At 51.5% G+C, this 17612-nt stretch overlaps 1 protein-coding gene across 3 annotated transcripts in view; it reads left to right on the top strand.

Moving 5' to 3' along the window:
* Nucleotides 1–9539: 9539 nt before the first annotated feature.
* ZBTB7B (zinc finger and BTB domain containing 7B) overlaps nucleotides 9540–17612 on the top strand; it is a 61465-nt gene continuing 53392 nt past the window's right edge. The window contains exon 1 of one of the 3 annotated variants that reach the window (XM_060269745.1): nucleotides 9540–9591. In XM_060269745.1, coding sequence (XP_060125728.1) covers nucleotides 9561–9591 — 31 coding nt within the window. In that variant the 5' untranslated portion in view covers nucleotides 9540–9560. Of the gene's footprint in view, nucleotides 9592–9839; nucleotides 16441–17612 lie in introns of those variants that run through there. The other 2 variants (XM_035097667.2, XM_060269746.1) reach the window with 2 other exon arrangements.

The following is a 17612-nucleotide window of genomic DNA, read 5'->3' as shown; positions in this document are numbered from 1 at the left end:
AGGCAGGGTATACATTTCCCAGGGAATGGATGCTTGCGACAAGAGTACTTCTGAGCATGTGCAGAGCGGCACAAAGAAAGGAAGTAAGAGCGCTGCTTTTGCAGCAATTGTGGAGATATGTGCTTGAAAGGGCTTCTCTGAGCATGTGCGAAATGAATCTCCCCCCCCCCCAATGCCACAAATTCATTCGGATCCAGCCCGTCTGGAAATGGGAAGGAAGGAAGTCAGCAGGCTGGGTGCCAAGGGAGAGGGAGGTGGGCTTCTGAGTCCCACACATCTTCCTAAGGAACCTCTCTCCTATTCTTTGAAATCAGTGTACTCAAAGTGGCATCTCTGTGACTGCCACCAGGGGGCGGTGTGTCCCCAGCTGCACCAAACGTTTCATAAATACTTTACAGAGTCCATGTACTATATAGGAATACAGGAAGCTGCCTTATCCGGAGTCATGGGATCCATATAGCTCAATATTGTCTACACAGGCTGGCAGCAGCTCTCCAGGGATTTAACCTGGGGCCTTTCGCACACAGAGCAGATCCGCTGAGCTATAGACCTGCTCTCCAAAGGGGTCCAAAGGAAAGCAGAGCAAGAGGTGTGGCCCCTCTTGGCTGCAGGAGTTTCCGGAAGTTGCTATCCAACTACTGTATCTTAGGGACTCTACTTTTGTAGGGTTTACGCCTTAGCCTTTTCTTCCCCCAAACTGTAGACAAATACCAAGTGCAGCCTTCCTAAGGCAGCTTCCTATTAAAGCCAGGTCTTTAATATGGGCCCATGAGGACTAGAAGCTTACTTCAGCTTTAAGGGGAAGGGCCAGAAACCTGCGATGGGAGTAGATGTGCTTCCTTACAGCTCTCATGCAAAGCTTAAAGGCCAGATCCGTAGCCAGGTGGCTCCCAGAAGCTTGCCTAGAGGGGAACGTGGCCCTTGGGGTTGAAACAGATTCCCCTCCTTGATCTAAAAAGCAACCCCCCTCCCCGCCTGGGAGACCACGGAGCCCAGAATCTAAAATTACCCGGCTGTGGCTGTGATATGAGCCATTTTTGGGCCTTTCATGTTCCTAGACGGCTGTGCATGACGGGGGAAGTGACGGCTTCCTCCCTGCCGCTTCCCAACCTCCCCCCCCCCCGCACCTCCCCTGCCCACCCACAACCCGCAGCGTGATTCTCGAGTCTTCAGAGAAACTGAAAGATTTAAAGGAAAACAGAGGGTGGGGGTGGAGGAGGAAGAGAGCGAGCCAGAATAAACTTCTTTGTGTTGTCATCTGACTGCTGGAGGGGCCACGGGGCAGCGGCTTGGATCCCCAGACATCTGGTAGCCGAAGGAAGATGAGAAAGACTCAGAGAACTGCAGAGGGTGATATGGCCACCCCCCTGCAATGACGGAATCTCGAACCCACAACCCTGAAAGTTAAGAGTCTCGTGCTCCACTGACTGAGCTATTATCCCTTTATGTTTCCGTCTAACTGCAGGAGTCTCCCCACCACCAGAGGTAGCCGGCTCTACTGTCGGGCAAAGAGTGTGTTGTGGCAGGTTTTTAAGTGTGCCCCTGAGAGATACATGTAGGGCAAGCCCACAAGCAGGCCCAGAGTCCCACAATATTGTCTACACTGACTGGCAACATCTCTCCAGCATGTTCAGGCAGGGGTCTCTCCCAGCCTTGCCCATACAGGAGGGCAATCCTGAACCCATATTGACTCTTAATGACTCTAAAACATTTCCTTGACAGGAGGGAAAATATGGGAGAAACTTTCTCCAAATGGTTCTTTCACTTACAAGTCTTACAAATGCTGTCTTAAGGGGCGTGTTTTGTGTAGGGAATAGGGTAGGCCTGTGACCTGGATTCAAGAACTAAAGTATTTACCATCTCAAAAGAACCGCCTAGGCCAGGCATGTCCAACAGGTAGATCGTGATCTACTGGTAGATCACTGGAAATCTGTGGTAGATCCCTGGCTCTCCCCAAAGCAGCTCAGCAACTTTGGCTCCCCTAAAAAAGCTATACATCTGTGCTCTGAAGCCCCCAAAACAGGGCTTTCCTTCCTAAAGACGCTCAACTTTAACCCAAACCCTCCAAAACATGGATGGCTATCCTTCCTAAAAAAAGCTCAACAACCTCAACCTGAACCCCCCACTGCCAGTTTTTAACTCTGTGAGTAGTTCGCAGTCTCTTGGAGGTTGGCCACCCCTGGCTACCGTAGGCTGGCCAGGTAATGCCTTTATCAGGTATCTTGGCAGACAGGAGAGAAGCCGCACTCTCAAATTTCTGTTGTAAACCGCCTCTTTCTGTGATGTCTGGGTGGTCTTTGGCTAAGGGGTTTGCCAATTCCTGAAGTCTTTAAAGGTCCTTGTACGTACAGTATACCTTTGTTCTGGGTCTCTCGCCTCCTTGCAAGGAGCAGAGGGGACTCTGTTGCAACAGGGAAATAAAGATCTCCCTTGCTTTTTCTGGATCCTGCCTCCACCCATTCTTCTCTCACTGACAGCGGACTTCGGGGACACCGAGTCCCTTGATGTCAAAGCCAACCCCATTTTTTAATCTACCGGTATAATGCCACCAACAGTCTGGGCCAGTGGAGGAAGAGGTGAAAAAAAGCGCAGAGGGCTCCCACCCTATCTCCCCCTTGCAGGAACTGTTCCTCTCTGACGGGGCCTAAAATTAGAAATCAGGTGTCAGGGTCGGTTTCTGGAGGCGCAGAGTGGTTTACGTACGCCTCCGAGTGTGGCTTGCCTTTCATGCCTCTCCTGAGCCCGCCGTTCTTTCCTCAGCCCCTCTGAAGTGGTTGACACAGGAAAGCTTCCCCTCCACCCGAGGCGGACGCCCCCCCAAAGCGAGCGCCGCTAGATCCCTTCAGCCACAGAGTTTGCCTCCTGCCGCGTGGGGTTTTTCAAATCAGTGCACGCCATAAAGTGGAGTCGGCGGCTTCAAGGCCTCCCTCCGCTGTCGGAGGCAGTGTACTGGGAATCGGAAGGGGGGGGAAGGAAGGCGCTGCTGCAGTTGGGGGCTGCTCGGGGGCTTCCCATCAGGGGCATCTGGCTGGGCACTGCCAGTTGAGGGTGCTGGACTAGGTGGCATAGCTGTCGAGTTTTCCCTTTTCTCGCGAGGAAGCCTATTCAGCATAAGGAAATTTCCCTTTAAAAAAAGGGAGAACTTGACAACTCTGCTAGGTGGGCCTTTGGCTAATCCAGCTGAGGTCTCCTTATGCGTATCAGTGTCTTCGTGCCTTGCCTGTGGACCTCCCCGGAGGAATCTGAATGACCACTAATAGAGGTTGCTATTCAACCTCTTCCCCTTTCGTACCTACGGGACCGCCTCTCCTGGTAAGCCCCACAGAGGACCTTAAGGTCCACAAATAACAACATGTTGGAGATCCCGAGCCATACGGCGGTTAGACTGGTCTCAACTAGGGCCAGGGCCTTCTCAGTACTGGCCCCGACTTGGTGGAACGCTCTCACAGGAGACCAGGACCCTGCAGGATTTGACATCTTTCCGCAGGGCCTGCAAGACAGAGCTGTTCCGCCTGGCCTTTGGGCTGGACTCAGTCTGACCCCTATGTTTTCCTCCCTTATGGTTTTGGACTTGGGCCTTTTTAAAAAAATGAGGCTACATTTAAAATTGTATTTTAACCTGTATTTTAACTAATTGTTTTCTTTTTATGCCTTATTGTAATTTTACTGGTGTCAGCCACCCTGAACCCGGTTTTGGCTGGGGAGGGCGGGGTATAAATAAAAATTTATTATAATAATATTATTATTACTATTTCTTACTGTCAGAAAGTTCTTCTGATCTATAGTCAAAAATTAGTAACTTGAATCCATTGGTTAGGGGATCAGGGCAAGCAGGGGCACAGGTTTTTTTAGTTTGACCCAAAGATGTTCAGCTTTTTGGGCAACCTTTTTTTGGCAACTATTTGGCAAAATAGTTTTTTTGAGCTATTTTTAAGGGAAATCGCCAAAAACGACACTGCTGACACTTGGGTTGCCATACATCCGGATTTTCCCGGACATTTTTGCAATTTCCGGCCGGGCACTGCTTCTGGCTGCAGTAATCCAGCTATGTCCAGGAAATTCCGGACGTATTATGGCAACCCTAACAAGAACTCACATTTTTTGATCCACAGCCTCTTGCATTTTGATGGGCCTTAGGTCTCGTGCCAATGAAGAACAGGAGAAAAAGTGAAAAGGAAGAAAGCAGTTCACTATGGCTGCAAAGAGGAACCTACTAATTAAAAGGACTCAGTTTCAGAATTTGCAATCAGAACTAGCTGCTTCCAGGGGAACAGGATCAGGGAGCGACTCACTAAATATGTAGGTCTGTAGCAGCAGCTAGTGACCACTGGGGCATGGGCGGGGCATCTGACAGGAGGCGGAGCTAGGGTTGGGAAGAGGCGGAGCTAATGCAAAGCAGGCAGCCCTGTGCACACTTACATGCGTCAGCCCCATTGAACACTAATAATGATGATGATGATAATTTTATTAACCTCAATGCGATTTCACAATGCAGAATAAACATATTAAAACCAACTGGAACCCTAAATTTTAAATAACTGCAATCTCAAATCCGATACAGATACCGACTAAGATGATGACAGTGGGACTTACTTTTGAGTAAACCTTTGAGGGTGGGGCTGTGCAGGACGTGTTAAGATCACACAACCAGGAAATGTGCAGCAAAGCAATTTGGGAAGGTGGGGCGCCCCCCTGAAAATCACCCTGGCTGTGTACACACCAAGTGTTTAAAGCACGTTGAAAGCATATCCCCAGCCACCAGTTTTGGGAACTGTAGTTTACTCCTAATTGGAGCTACAGTACCCTGAACAAACGACATTTCCCAGTATTCTTTGAGCGGGCATGCTTTAAATTTACGGTGTGCAGCAACAGCAATGCTTTGTCAGACCGCTTCTTCCACTGGTCTATGCACCTTGTTTGTTTATTCGTTCGTTTTTTGCTTTGTTTACATCCTGTGTACTAAAAGCAAAGTTGTGGATAGCTGGGCGATGAACACATACAGACAGCAAATTCAAATAACTCAAGATATTCATTTCATTCATTCATTCCATTCATGAATCACTTCCCACAAAACATCTCCAAGCGGTCTCACAATAAAAACAGCCATCGAAACAATTATGCCATTTCATATATTAAAAACAATTAATAGTAAAAACAATTATAACAATTTTTTTAAAAAAATTAGAAACACTTTCATATGTAAAATCAGCTTGAAATCTAGTGTGCCTAGGATTCAGTAATTCTCTGAGAGTCAGGGCAGAATACTGTGATCACCTCACGTAGTATATACTTATAATAATTATTACTATTATAAAATATTTCCTCCAAGGAGCGCAAGGTGGTGCAGGTAGTTTTCTCCCCCTCCCCTTGTCCCCACAACAACCCTGTGAGGTAGGCTCGGCTGAGTATGAGCGACTGGCTCAAGGTCTCACACAGAGAGCTTCAAGGCTGAGTGGGGATTTGAAACCTGTTCTCTCCCAGGTCAGTGGAAGCATAAACATGTTGTGAATAAACAAACAAACAAACATGACTTTGGGCATGTGCAGAGTGCATTCTGCTGAGCTTGGGCTAGGTGGCATACAGTAAATACCGTAAGTAAAAAATAAAAAGAAAGCAGAACAAAAACCTCAATTACCAAATAAATGGAAAATAAGACAAAAAACCATTGAGTCAAAAGTTCTAGAGATACAAAACAAACAAACTTCGAGATGGCTCTGTCTTGATCTCAGGGTCATGGGTTCGAGGCCCACGTTAAGCAAGAGATTCCTGCATTGCAGGGGGTTGGGCTAGATGACTCTTGTGGCCCCTTCCGACTCTACAATTCCCTGATTCGCCAGGCTCCAAAGTTAAAGTGCAGGGATAGACCCTGATGACATCATTCATGGAAAGGGCTGGGTAAACATGAAAGTATCACAAAGATGGTTCTGGAGAAAACTCCCTGGGAAGACTGTTCGGTCACCAGGGAGCCACTCCTGAAAAGGCCCCCTTCTCTGGTTCTCACCAGCCTCACTTCATCCAGCTGGGAGCCTCCAAAGAGGATCTTAAGGTTCAGGGAGGTATATAGTCACTTGCACCCACTGAAACACTCTGTACATGCTCAGGAGAACTTGCACCTCTCCTTACCCCAACAACACTCTGTATGTGCTCATGGGAAACCTTAACCTGTCCTTACTGAAATGCACTCTGTACGTGCTCAGAAGCATGCCCAGTGCTTCTTACTGCTATGTAAGTACTTTAATCTGTCCCTTTTGAATCGAAATGCACTCTGCACCCACCAAATTACCACTGTCACCTGTCTTAATTGAGATGCATTCTCCACCGGCTCAGGGGCACTGCCTTTTAAAATGCACCCTGTGCAGGCCGCTATACCACTCTGCACATGCTCAGGAACGCTTCCCCCTGTCCTTGCTGAAGCGCGCCCTCTCTATGTGCTCCAGGGCATTTTCTACCTTGAAATTCACTCTGCCCCTGCCAAATTCCAGTAAGGAAATTGTATGCAGAGAAACGCACACATCCGTTCTTCCGACTCTTATGACTCTATGTGAAGGCAGAGCGCATGGCCATCGCAAGCTCCTCTCCCTTTCTCTCTGTTTGCAACACAGATTGTAAGCTCCTCGGGGCAGGGAGCTGCTTTGGTTACACCGTGCCAGAGCAACAGAACAATACGGCCTGAGCTCTAATCCCGAGAGGTGTGTGCGCTTGGGGTGGGGGTGGGGAAACAACCGCTAAGGCTGGGCTTTTGTGATCCCTCGGAGTCGGCACACACCCGAGCCTTGCTGGGCCCAGATCCTGCCTCCCTCTTGGAACGGGCTCTCCCCCACTGCTATGGGGCCTTGGGCTCAGGCACTTCAGTGAGATAATGTCTGTGCAAAGGGACCTATTTGCCTTGGCAAGGGGTCTGTGAGCTTCTTCCAAGCTTTCCGCCCAGCTCTGCTTAAAATGCTCTCCTGCGTGTGGCTGTTTCTGACTCAGGCTGAGAAGGAAGGGAACAGGATTGGGAAGCAGAGCCAGGAATTTTTCCATGGGGGGGGGGGAGGACGAAGCTCTTGGCTGCGCACTGGGTGGGGCGGGAGGGTCTGTTCAGGTGAGGCCAGGTGAGTGTGAAGCGAGGAGGAACACGGTGAGCTCTTCTCCCACCCGCCCGTCAGGCGGCAGCCAAACAGGTTGGGCCTGTGTGTGTGACCCCACCCAGTTACCTGCAAGGGGCGGGGGGGGGCGTTGAGCAGGGATAAGGGAGTCTACGCCACCCTGCCCAGCATGGCTGGAGAGTTTCCTTTGCATGGATCAGCGCCTGGGCACTTTGCTGGATCAACCCCCTCCCCATCCGCACCCCACAACCAGCTGTGGGGCAGGGTCCGTGGTTCATTCAAGGCAGGCCTCGCACTCTGGAGCCTGGGCTTATTTCATATTACATAATCTAAACGGCTGCCTACACACATTTAAAGCTCATGGCTTCCCCTGAAAGGATCCTGGGAACTGTAGTTCACCCCTCACAGAACAGGTCCCAGCGCCCTTTAGCAAACTACAGTTCCCAGGATCCCATAGCCTTGCACTCTAGCATCGTATAGCAGGCAAATCTTGAAGATGGTTTGTGGATAGGACCGCCTTTCCATGTACCTCTCTCTCTTACCCCCCACCCCCTCCCCCAGTTCTGCAATTTCTTGAAAATCACTCTGGATCCGTTAATACAAAACACATTTGCAGCGTGTTTGGAGTCCACAGATAGGAAAGAATCCAGAGATCCTCTTCCCAACTATTTGCTGCCAATCTTCTAGGCTTTGGTGTCCCAGAAGTCTTCTCTCTGCTAGCCCCTCCTCAATCCCAAAACACAAGGAACCCAATCTCATTCTGCTTCTAGTGGGGTGGTCCACCAGATACCCTCCCCTCATCCTGCTCCCTCCATTGTAAACCACCTTGTGGGATATCTTTGGGAGAAGATAAGGTTGAGGAGTAAACCTTACACGAATCCAGAGCGGAGCCCCTAAGACGGTTGGGTGGCGCCCCTGGGATGTCACTTCGGTGCTTACAAGTTCCCACTCCCTTCTCAAACTCCTGTGTTGCATGCAGGAATCCAGATTCCAATTGGATGATCCTGGCCAGCTTCACCTGACCCTTCTTTAACCCTTCACATGCCCAATAGTAGGAGTTCTGCTGCCCAGTTGTTAAGCATGTAATGTGAACAAGTACCTGGAGAATGCGGATCAGACTCTGAGCAAAAGAGCGTTTTCAAAATCTCTCAACAAAGCCCCCATCTGCATGATAGTCATTTGACGCACATTTATGCCACTGTAAACAGTCACGGCTTCCCCCCAAAGAACCCTGGGAGCTGTAGTTAGTTAGGGGTGCTGAGAGTTGTTAGGAGACCCCTCTTTCCCTCTCCCCAGGGATCTCGGGGAATTTCAGACCCGTGAGAAGAACAGGGGTCTCAAAATAATTCCCAGCAACCTTTACAGTTCCCAGGATCCTTTGGGGGAAGCCACACTTTTAAAAGTGGCACCAGAGTGCTCTGTAGTGCAGATGGGGCCTAAGTCTCTTGAAGCAGAAATGTAGCCTTTTGGACTTTGAAAGCAAAACCATCCCCTTCAGTTCCAACGGTCCGGCTACGCATGCCAATGCTGGCACCTCCTAATCTCGCCAGGTTGAGTGGGTTCCGTAGAGGCCGCTTATTCACTTTCTTGCAGGAGGAATCCAGGGCCTGACGAGCTCGCTTGTTCACCTCTGCCCTCCCCCTCCCTTTTTCCTTTTGCGCCATGCCTTTCCAAAGGCAGCAAGCTGCCTGCGCACAGGGTTATTTCATTATTATTGATTTGCAAGCAGCAGCTCTGGGGAGCCTTTTCGAAGGCTAGGTTATTGCTCCAAAGAAGTGGCTGCATAAATACAACATGAAGAGGGAGCGGTGGGCCTCCACGTGGCCTGTAGATGGTGCTTAGGGCGTGTGCGCGCTTTGGGCTGATCCGGAGCCAGATGGCTTCGCTGCGGGCTGCATCATCCAGGCCAAGCGCTGCGGCGCGGGGGGGGGGGGAGGATGAGAAGGGGGTGATCCCTTCCAAGTGGGAAGTCCCCTCCCCACTTTCCCCTGCCCCACCGCCTGAGGATTAAATCATCCTTTCCGCTTGCAAACTTCTCTTCCGCAGCCTCGGATGATTCAGCTGTTCCTAGTTCTCTCCTCAAGTGACCGAAATGACGGCCCCCCCAAACCTACCCAGGCCGGATCTCCAGTCCACCCTCACCCCGAGTTTGCAGAAGCCCGTTAACCCTTGCAAGGATTCCCAGCAAAGGGGGGGAGCCTTTGCAGAGAACCCAGGCGTCCGACGGATAAAGGGAAAAAAAGAGAGAAAGGGATCTGATGGCCGCCAGCTTTTACGACCTGAAATAACCCTCTCCCCTCACCCAACCCACCCAAGGCGCTTAGGAGGCGGGTGCGGAGGGATGAAGGGCGGCGGGTCCCGCCAGTGGGAGGCGAAGGATCGTCCGCTCCGTCCAATGGCGAGGCGGCGCAGGCGGGATCGTCCCCGCTGTCTTGGGAAGAGGAGGGAAAAATAGGACGCGACAGCGAGAGGATGAGATGGCGAGTGGAACTGCGCGAGCCAGGTGCGGAGAAGGCGGGGCGCCGGGAGGCTCGGGGGCGGGGCTTGGCGCAGGTGGGGGCGGGGCTTGGCGCAGGTGGGGTGGGGTGGGGGTACACGGGCGCGCAATGTCGTAGTTGGGGTGGGGGTTGGAGAGAGGGAGAGTCGGGGAGGGCTGGCCTCCTTTTCCGGGTTGTGGGAGGCTAAGGTCGCCTGGCGCAGCTGGGTTGCTAAGCTGGAGGGGGGCGGGGGAGGAAGGACAGGTGAGCCGGGGGCGTGGCCAGGACAGGTGAGCCGGGAGGGGGCACAGAGAGGCAGAGGGGATCGTGCGCGACACTCCGCCGCCGACACCGGCCAGCGCAGACACGCGCGCGGGACGAGCGCAAGAGAGATCTCGGTATCTATTGAAAAGTGTCCACGGAGCGTCCCGAGAACCCGGCCGGGAGGGGAAAAAATTGGGGTGAGTCCGATCCTCCGCGGCGGGGCGTCGATCCTCTGTAGATGGGGGTTCTGACTAGTCGGCTGGGTCCCAAAACTGAAGCTCACCAGGAATTTGGAAATTCAAATCCCCCCCCCAATTTCTCCTTCGAAACTTCCTCTCTGCTTCCCGGAGATTTAAACACACACGCGGAGACCCCGAGAGCAGAAGTCGAGCCCCACATAGCAAGCTGCGTGGGGGGTGGCTGGGTGGGAATTTCCTTAAGGCTCTTTTTCCTCTCCACCTCCCCACTACCCCCCCCGGTCACCTGCTTTCCCCAGATCCCTTCTTCTCCCCCACCCCCACTTCCCAATAAGAGGTGATGTTATCATGTTAGGACGCAAAAAGGCATGTTGGGGATAAGATCGGGGCGGGCGTGAGCCGTTTTCCCACCCCAGTTTTTTAAAGCCTGGTTTTGTCGGGGGGAGGGCAATCTTTTGGAAGTCACGCCCGTTTTTCTCTCTCCCTGGCTTCATACCAGTGAATGGAGCCAATTGATTGTATGGGTATATTGCACTATTTGTTTCTGTGGATCGAGAGTTACGTTTCTGGGGAGGGGGATGTTTCCCCTCTTTTTTGGGGGGGGGGATCACTCCACCATTCCAGGCCCTTTTGAGAGTGGATGAACTCTGTCCCTCCTTTGACAGGTTCCTTGTTTACTCCCCCCCCTTCTTGAGTTTGAAGATTCCCAGCTTGGGGGGCTATTTTTACCAATTCGCAAAGGTTTCCCAGCAACGTGGCTGGTGCCAGGGTATTCCTGCCACGCCTGGGCCTTGGCGACTTTGGAGAGGTCAGGATCCTCTCCACTGTTTATCCTTTGCCCTCTCTGCGCTGTGGGTTGCACTGCCCTGGCATAAACTGTGGGCATGTTATTGTGTGCAGTTCCCCCCCCCCCCATCATCATATGCCACCCACACCCCCTGTCACAAAATCTTCTTGTCCAGCCAGGCAGGCAGGTTGCCAGGGGGTGGGCCGCGTGTGCCCGCCAAAAAGGCGTCGTTCAAATAATGGTGGAGCTGGTTTTAATTGTTGGACCTGTTAGGTTTGAATAGGGGTGAGACATGACCATGACTTGTCCTCGTCTGAGCTGGAGATGGTGCTAAGGGCAGGTGGGCATGGTTGAAGGAGAGCAGGCAGTGCCCCACGAGTGCCCAGTTGCTGGACTGTAACCTGGGGGGGGGGACTTTCTTAGGACGTGAGCTTCCTTGTTAGCTAGAGTTGCTGTCGGGCTTGGATCCCACCTTGCTGCTGTTGCAGGATTCCTTGCTTCCGTATTTGACTCCAAATACCTTATCCCACTGAAGCTAAGACCCAGCCATTCTTGTGAGCAAGAAGAAGCTGGGGTGGCACCTGTGGCTTCAGCGCTGCCAGGGAGGGAGGGGCCCAACTGGGATCTTGTCCCATGTGCCTCCATCCCCGCTTCTCACTCTCTACCACCCGCAAGCGGGGAATGAATGGCAAGTAAGCAGAAAGCTGTTTTACCTGCCTGGCACGCGAGTGGTGAAAGCAGGCCTTGTCTCAAATGCAGAAGTGCCCTTTGGAATCCAAAGGGTATGATTCTTAAGGTGCCCGTTTTGCTTGGGTGCTGTGTTGGTAAGAATTGAGTGGGTGGCTTCTCTTTTTTTCCCTTTTCCTTTTGGGCAAACTTTACTAGTTGGACTCTGCCCTCCCAAGTTACACCCAGCCCCACTGATTACCCTTCCCTCCCTTAACAGGGATGTGTGTATAGGTGTGCTCACCTTGGCAAGACTGGCAGCACCCTGTGAGTTTCCTACAGGCAACTGGTTGGCCGCTGTGAGATCAGGATGCTGGACTAGATGGGCCATTGGCCTCATCCGGCAGCTGGCCTCCTCTTCTGTTCTTATTGGGAGCCTTGATTCTTGGGGTGGGACTTTTGCTTGGGGTTTCTCCTGACTGTTCGGCTTTCCTCACCCTCCGGGGTGTCCTGAAACAAGTTTGTAAAGTTAGGACAAAGGGGGAGCTTCCTTCTCTCCCTCCTCCACTTTCAGTGGAATGAAATGCACCTTATGGTCCAGATGGTAAAAAAAAAAAGAGCAATATTATTGGTAGCACTACAAGGAAAGTGCTTTAAACATATTAAAATAAGGAGGAGTATTCCTACTTTTAGGAAGTCTGCTTAACATCGAAGTCGATGAGTGAGAGAGTTACAAGGACGGGGAGAAAAAGGAAGAAAAATGTGATAATTTGAATCCAATAACTGTTTTCTTTTCTGAAGTACATATATTTTTTATTGGCTCACTGAATAAAACTTTCAAATCGATCATGATATGACAATGGAAGATTCCTTAGCTATGTATTTTAAACTAAGGAATCTCCCATCATAGCTGTGGTGGTTTCCGAGCCTGGCAAGAGTTGCTAGCTCCTAGAAAACAGCCCTTTCCCACTTTTGTTTCTTGTAAATACAGCCCACAAGAAAGAGTCACCATCCTCTGCCCCTTGACAATAAAACTATTCCATCCGTCTTATTTCAGCGTACAGAATAATATAGATGGCCCATATGGCCAAACAAGTCTGATTGATAAGACTGATGAATACAGTACTATAAGCTATTATGTTCCAATGTTGTTGGACTGGCAATCTCTCCTAGGCTGGTGAGCCCGGTTAATGACCCAGATTAGCAACTCGGAATCCAGAACTTGGAAGTGGTGGTTACTCCTGGAGACTGAACGCAGGGTGTGATCTTGTCTGTGTGGCATCAGAATTTTGTGGGGTCTTTGACGGTTTTGTTCGTGTGGATCTGACGTTCTCTTCTTCCTTATCACAACACCTTAATACTTTTTTAAACATCATTGAAATATGGATATTAGCTCAGTGGTAGTGTATCTACGTTGCATGGAGAAGGTCTCGGGTTCAGTTCTTTGGCATCTCCTGATAGGGCCGAGAATGCTCTCTACTTGAAACCTGGGCTGCTACCAGTGTTTTCCAAACTTGGGTCCCCAGCTGTTTTTGGACTACAACTCCCATCATCCCCAGCTAGCAGGACCAGTGGTCAGGGGTGATGGGAATTGTAGTCCCAAAAAAATAGTGGGCAACCCAAGTTTGGGAAACCCTGGTGTACAGAACTGGATGTACCAAAGGCCGCTTTGCTATGTTCCTATAAGTCTCTGCTTCTTATGCCGGCTGGGAGGTTGTCTCCCCCCAGCTAGATTATTTTAGCACTCTGATTTTGACTTCTACCGGTATGTTTATATTATATTGTCTAAGTATATATATTGTGATTTCTGTTTCACAAATAGGATGCTCTTAATAGTTCTAAAGGCTTCAGTTGGACACTGTCTCCAGAAAACCAGAGAATTAGTGGTGAGCCGCATCCAACTAAGTTATACTCAGAGTAGACCCACTGGCCCAATGTTAATCATGCCCATTCGTTTTGCTGTGCCTACTCCGGGTATGATTAAGAGCTTGGATGCAACCTCATAACCACCCGTTCCGTCTCGACGTTCGGTCCTTCGCACCCACGCAGCACTCACTGCCCCAGTCGGGACGTGGGTCATGTCCATACCATACATTTAAAGCACTCTTATGCCACTTGAACCATCAGGGCTACCCCCTTGCCCCAAAGGATCCTGGGAACTGTCAAGGGAATTGTAGCTTTGTGAAGGTGAGAACCATAGTTTCTAGGATTGGCGGCCAATCCCGCTTCCCAGGGAGCTCTGAGAATTGCAGATCTGTGAGGGCAAAGATGAGGGGGTCGCCGAACAACTCTGCCCCCTGAGCAAACTACAGTTCCCAGGATTAACAAGCAATCTCCCTTCCCAGGGAACTCTGGGAACTGTAGCTCAGTGACCGAATGACTTTCAGCCCCCTTGGCAAGCTACGGTTTCCCAGGATTCTTTGGGGGAAGAAGAATAATTTGGCTGCTGAAGTAATACAGTAATAAGAATAATGATAATTTATTATTTGTACCCCACCCATCTGGCACGAGAGCATGGATCGTAAGCTCTTCTCGTGTGTAAAGGTGGACACACAGTTCTTTGCCCACCTGCATGGCAGAGGAGGAAGGGTGACGGTTCTTGACCTGCGGAGGCTGCGAGGCGAGCCAGGCTCACCCGCCTGTTTGCGCAGACCCACCTCCCTGAGGGCTCTGAACCGGCAGCACAAGGGTGAGCAAGGTGGGGAGGCAGCTAAGAATACACCTGCGCCATGTCCCCAGGTGTCCTCCTCATGTGCCGGAGGTGGGGGGAGGGGGGGCTTGTGAGGCAACAAAGTGGATTGTAGGTTGGCGTGTGTGTGTGTGTGTGTGTGTGTGTGTGTGTGGATGGGGAAGAGCAATAAATAGCAGGCAAGGACGTGAGGAAGGTAAATGCTGGGATTAAGGCATCCCAAAATTAAACTGAGCCCCACCCCTGGTACCTCTTTGGCAGCCCGTCTTGGTTTTAACTCCCCCCCCCACACTTTTGTTTTGTTCGTTTGGTAAGATTTGTGCACCGCTTGATTGTTTTTTAAAAAAAGAGAAAAAGCCTAAAGACTGTGTACAAAAACAGTTAAATGGTTCGAGAAGACCAATCAACAACAATGATTTAAAATATATTTTTTAAAAAAATTTAATTAGAATGACGGGAAGCTGGGTGTTATTCAGCCACGCTTTATCCCTTAAAAGTGATATGCGTGATTAAGGCTCATTAATTTCAGTGGGTGCTTGTGAGAGAAACGTAACTGAATGTCACCAGCTTTTCCATAATGATGGCGTTTTGTGCTGGCTGACTGGTTAGGCTTTCTTCTGAGCATGTGCAGAGTATCAGATGCAGTACTTATTTGCCTCAGACACCAGCCTGTTTGTGTGCGAAGATGTGCACCTAGAAACGCAACTAAGCAGATAAAATTGCCACTGTGTGTGTGTGAATATTCTGATATCGCCAGCTACACTTGCAGTGTATTTTGCTGTAAAGCCCTCAGTTCATTTGCATGCATTAAGAGGGAAATGCAGATTTTAAAACGATCCTCAGAGCATGCGCTAAGTTCCCTTCCTTTCTTCTCTGATAGAGAGCGGGTGTCGACTAAGCATGGTTTTGAAACAGCTGTGTCGAAACCCAGGTTTCCAGCTGCATCACTGCTTGAGACTCGCACTTAGTATTTTTTTCTAATAAAAAGAAGAAAAAGCCCTGGGATGTGGGAGGGGGCGTTTACACTTATGGCCTATTTTTGGCCTTGCTTTTCGCTTAGCTGGGTGGTCTCGTGGGTTGAGTCTTTGGGGACTCCTTCCCTGCTTCTTGCTCCTGCAGCCTGGGCAGAAATTCAACAGGTGCAGCATTCCCCTCCCCACCAACCCATGTCCTTCCTGAAAGTTTTGCTTTTTCTATCTGTTAAAAGGGTGTGGGTGTGTGGGTGTTTTGCTGGTGACTCCAAATGCCAGGTTTGAAACCGCTGACGGGCGAGGAGGTTGGGGTTTCGGAGGCCCGAGGGACGGCCAGTGATGCAACAGGGTCCGCCACAATGTCTGCCCGCTCTCCGGCCTGGCTGGTGCTCCGCTTTCTGCTCTTGGTTTTGGAGCCGTGGCCTAGTTGGGCCGGCTGCGCCCAACGTGGCCTGGTTGCCGTGGGAGCCTCGGCTTCTGCTGCGAGGCGGGAGCAGCCATTCCGCCTCGCAGCAGCCAGCCTCCTCAGGGGGAGGCTGATGAAACCGTGGAGAAATCTCCCTCCGTGTGCCGCGCCCTGTTCTCTGCTGGAGGTGCCCCCCTCCCTCGCCGCCCCAGGGTGGGGGACGACGCTGCCCCTGAGCTCCTCCGCGCTCCATGGCAACCCTGCGTGGCACACATCCCCGGCCTGGCTGCCGTACCCCAGGCGAGGCCTGTAACAGGAGCCTGGCTTGGCAGGGGGAAACCTGCGACGAACTGGGCGCAGTGCCAACCGGTTGGCACAGCCGAGCCGAGGGAGGGCGAGGAGGGCTCGCCCACCAACCTTTCCCTTTCTTTTTTCCTGCAGCTTCCTTGGGAGCACCAAACAGTTTGCGTGCTGCTGCTGCCGCTGCTGGTGCTACCCCCCCCTGCCCCCAGCACCAGTGCCAAGGCGACTTGGCGAAGAAAAAAGTACCGGTTGCCAGTACTTGTGCCACTGTGCCCGGCTGAAGGAGGCAATGGAAAGGCAAGGGGGAGAATCCTGTTTGCAAACTGATATTTGAGGGGGCGCTTGTTTCTGTGCGCAAAGAAAGTGGGTAGCCTCCCCTGGCAACAGTTGGTATGACTTGGCAAAGTTCCCCTCCCTGGGGTGGCGGGTGGGGTGGGGTGGGGGGAGAGAGAGAGCAGGTGACGAGTCGGAAGCAGAAGTGGGTCAGGCCTTGCTGCTGTGCCGGGGCCGGGCAGGGCTCGGCGGGCACTGTTGCCACAACCCTCCTGACACTTCAGCTGCTCTTTCACCAGCCACATGGGCACCGGATGGGGTAAGAACTGGAGAGCCCAGGGTTTTGGGGGGTGGGTGGGTAAAGGAGGATTTCCTGCCTTTGGGCTGCCCCCCAGGGGCTCCCATGATCACTCTGTCTTAATTTTTAGCCTTTAAAATTTTTAGAGGAACCTCTCGTTGCCGTCTCCCCCGGCTTGGTTTTTCTCGCTCCACCTCGTGACACACCAAGTTGGGGGGGATTCGAACTCCGATCCGGGTGGCTGTTCCTGATCATTAGTGTGCAGAGTCGATCATCCCTGGCATGAGAGGTGTCAGTGGCTGGGGGGTGGAGTGCCAGGCTGACTGAGGGTCTTGCAGATGCTTCTGGACTCCATCTCCCATGTTCCCCGACCATTGGCCATGCTGGCAGGGGCTGATGGGAGTTGGAGTCTAACATTGGTCGTTCCTCATCCCTGCTTCCTCATCCTCTGTAAATGCATTTGGTATGGGATCCCTGATTGGCTGGGACATATAGGATGGGGTCGGGGATCTGCGGCCCTCCAAATACCGAGGGCCGCAGGTCCATTCCCACTGCTGCTACAGATTATTGCACCCCTCAGCCTTGTTCTTTAGGTCACTGCTGTGGGGCACGGGTGGGGCAGAGAGGGTAGGTGTGTGAAAGAGAGAGAGCTTGCATGGTTCCCTCTTCTTCCCAGGAAACTCGCTGTTCCTTTCAGCTTGGCCTAAATTGCCTAATTAATATTCATACATATACACATATCAGTTAACAGTGATTGCGTGCGAGGCGCTATAATTCCCTGGTATTCGAGGACATGTGCAAAGGCAGTGTAGCATGGATGTGTGGCTTTTGGGGGGTGGCGGTGATTGCCTCCCCCTCCCCACCCACCAATATTTGGGCATTGACCTGTGGCGCCCTGGTTCTAGGCTGTGGGCACCCTTAGGACCCGCACTGCAGAGGTGTATAAAACAAAGGAGACGTATGACCCTCCACCGTGTGGGTTTGGGGTGGCAAAGAAGGAGCCATGGCTTCCTCCCCACAAGATTATTGGGAATCTGTCGTTTGGGAAGGGTGCCGAGAGTTGTTAGGAAACCCATTATTTCCCCTCTCAGAGCTACAGTTCCCTGAATGGTTTAGCAATCGGAGCTCTGGGAACTGTAGTTCTGTGAGGGGAATGGAAGGCTTCTAAGAACGCTCGGCACCCTTAAAAAAAA

This window comes from Zootoca vivipara, chromosome 17, assembly GCF_963506605.1.
Source record: "Zootoca vivipara chromosome 17, rZooViv1.1, whole genome shotgun sequence".
Lineage (NCBI taxonomy): Eukaryota > Metazoa > Chordata > Lepidosauria > Squamata > Lacertidae > Zootoca > Zootoca vivipara.
This window is presented reverse-complemented; position numbering and strand designations above follow the sequence as displayed.